This window comes from Carlito syrichta, unplaced genomic scaffold, assembly GCF_000164805.1.
Source record: "Carlito syrichta isolate Samal-C Ts95f unplaced genomic scaffold, Tarsius_syrichta-2.0.1 Scaffold315142, whole genome shotgun sequence".
NCBI lineage: Eukaryota > Metazoa > Chordata > Mammalia > Primates > Tarsiidae > Carlito > Carlito syrichta.
This window is the reverse complement of record NW_007259238.1, coordinates 1,317,050-1,319,111: the sequence shown is the minus strand read 5'-3', so window position 1 is coordinate 1,319,111 and position 2,062 is coordinate 1,317,050. Positions and strand designations below refer to the sequence as shown.

Below are 2,062 nucleotides of genomic sequence, written 5' to 3'. Positions count from 1 at the left end.
GGGTCTCAAACCTGCGGGCTCAGGCAATCCACTCACCTCAGCCTCCCAAAGGTGTGGGATTACAGGCTGAGCCACCGAGCCTGGCAGCCCAGGCTTTCACATCTGAAATCCCAGCACTTTTGGGAGCCCAAGGCAGGTGAATCACTTGAGCCCAAGTTCAAGACCAGCCTGAGGCAACAGAGTAAGACCTTGTTTTTACAAAAAATAAAAGTACAAAAATTAGCCAGGCATGGTGGTACATGTCTCTAAATCCTAACTTCTTAGGAGGCTAAGGCAGAAGGATTACTTGAGTCCAGAAGATCAAGCCTGTGGTGAGCTATGATGGTGCCAATGCACTCCAGCCTAGGTGACAGAGTAAGACCCTGACTCAAAAAAAAAAAAAAGGGCCGGGGCTGAGAAACCCTGTATTAAACTGAAAAAAAGGGCAGCACTCTTGACAGAGTAGCAGAATCTAGCCAAGAAGAGAGATGTAGTCATTGAAACTAAAGTTTAAAATACACAATAAATTCAGGGTTAAAGGTTTCTATCAAGGATGTATCCCATGAATGTTAAGCAGTTCACAGTAGTTCAATAACTGTCTGGTGAATTCATGAAATATCAGAATTAACTGGTAAGGGGTCCATGGTCTTATCCTTAAAAAAAAAAGCAAAAACAGAAACTTGGATGTACTCATTCTGTCAGCTCCAAAAGCCTGTATTTTTGCACATCAGTTATAGAGCCAGACATTTTGGAAAAGGAATTTACACAGTCAGAAATCAGAGGGCTTACAAATAGAGAAAGCGTCTTAACCAGGTTCACCCATCATTATCACAATTGTTTAGTATCTGAGGAGCTGAGTTCCTAAGATGCATCTGTTCCTCCTCTCTCAGAACAAAGCAGGCTGAGTAGAGGAAGAGGGGCTGAGTGAGAAGAAGGCAGAAACTTACCATCTGAGGCTGAGGAGGACTCGTCCTCATTGTCGTCATCGTCCCACCGGGACTGAAAGTCTCCAGGACGAAGCAGGACCTTGTCTGACTTTGAAGTCGGCAGAACAGACATGGACTGGGAAAGTGGAGTTTTTTGCAGATTCGACTTGGAAAACAAGGTCTTGATCTTGGATTTCTTTTTCTTGTCTTTGGACGAAGACTCATCATCACTATCAACTGAAGGTGTCGTGCTAGGGACGATGGCAGAAGCAGTATCAGAGGCACTGTCCTTGTTCTTTCCCTTGATCTTGTCCTTCAGTTTTCCAAATGGATTCCGAGATTTGTCTTTCATGGAAAGGTCAAACATGCTGGCCGTCATGTTGTTTCTCATAAACTGGATGTCAACCTCGATTTCCCCTCGCACTTTATCCTTCTTTCCTGGCTTGGATTTCAAGGTATACCACCTGAAAGGAGAAAGGCTGAGAAGTTACCTCTGAACAGAAGAGCCTAAAACAATATTCACACTCCCCATCTACTGAGCTCTCATCTCTGCTACTACCAACCTCTCACACAAACGCGTTCTTATGTCTTCTCTTTGGGGAGTGGCAGAGAAGGGCAGAATTTGCACTTTTATTGTGATATCCACTAGGCAAAGTTAGGATCTCATGTTGTATCTCATGTATAATCATCTAAAATCCTGACTCAATTAAGAGCTATTTGTAAAAATAAAGAAAAAGTAAACATTCCATCAAGTCACTTCCATTGATGGAAATTTTCCTTCAACAGGGTAAAAATACAAAGATCATAAATAGCTAAGAAGGTAGCGAGCAAATTATATGTAAATCTCAGAGAAAATCCAGAGTTTCTAGTAAGCAATAATCCCTGCCAGAGAGTAATGGAGCACACAAGACACAGTTAAAACAAAGTGAAATAAGTCAGAATGACAAACACCATATGAATCTACCTATGTGAGGCAACTGAGACAGGCTGAGTCATCGAGGCAGAAAGTAGAATGGTGGTTGCCAGGGGCTGGGGGAAGAAGGGAACTGGAGTTAATGTTTGACGAGTGTGGAGCTTAAGTTGGGAAAATGAAAACATTCTGCAGATGGATGGTGGCCCAGGTCGCACAACACGAATGTACTTAGTGCCACTCAACT

The 2,062-nt window shown here is 43.0% G+C and overlaps 1 protein-coding gene across 2 annotated transcripts in view; it reads right to left on the bottom strand.

The window, feature by feature from the left end:
* Positions 1–2,062, bottom strand: part of RAB11FIP1 (RAB11 family interacting protein 1) — a 31,319-nt gene that overhangs the window by 13,116 nt on the left and 16,141 nt on the right. For both annotated transcript variants that reach the window (XM_008072375.2, XM_008072373.2), the window contains exon 2: positions 927–1,369. In XM_008072375.2, the coding sequence (XP_008070566.1) occupies positions 927–1,369 (443 nt within the window). The remainder of the gene's footprint in view (positions 1–926; positions 1,370–2,062) is intronic.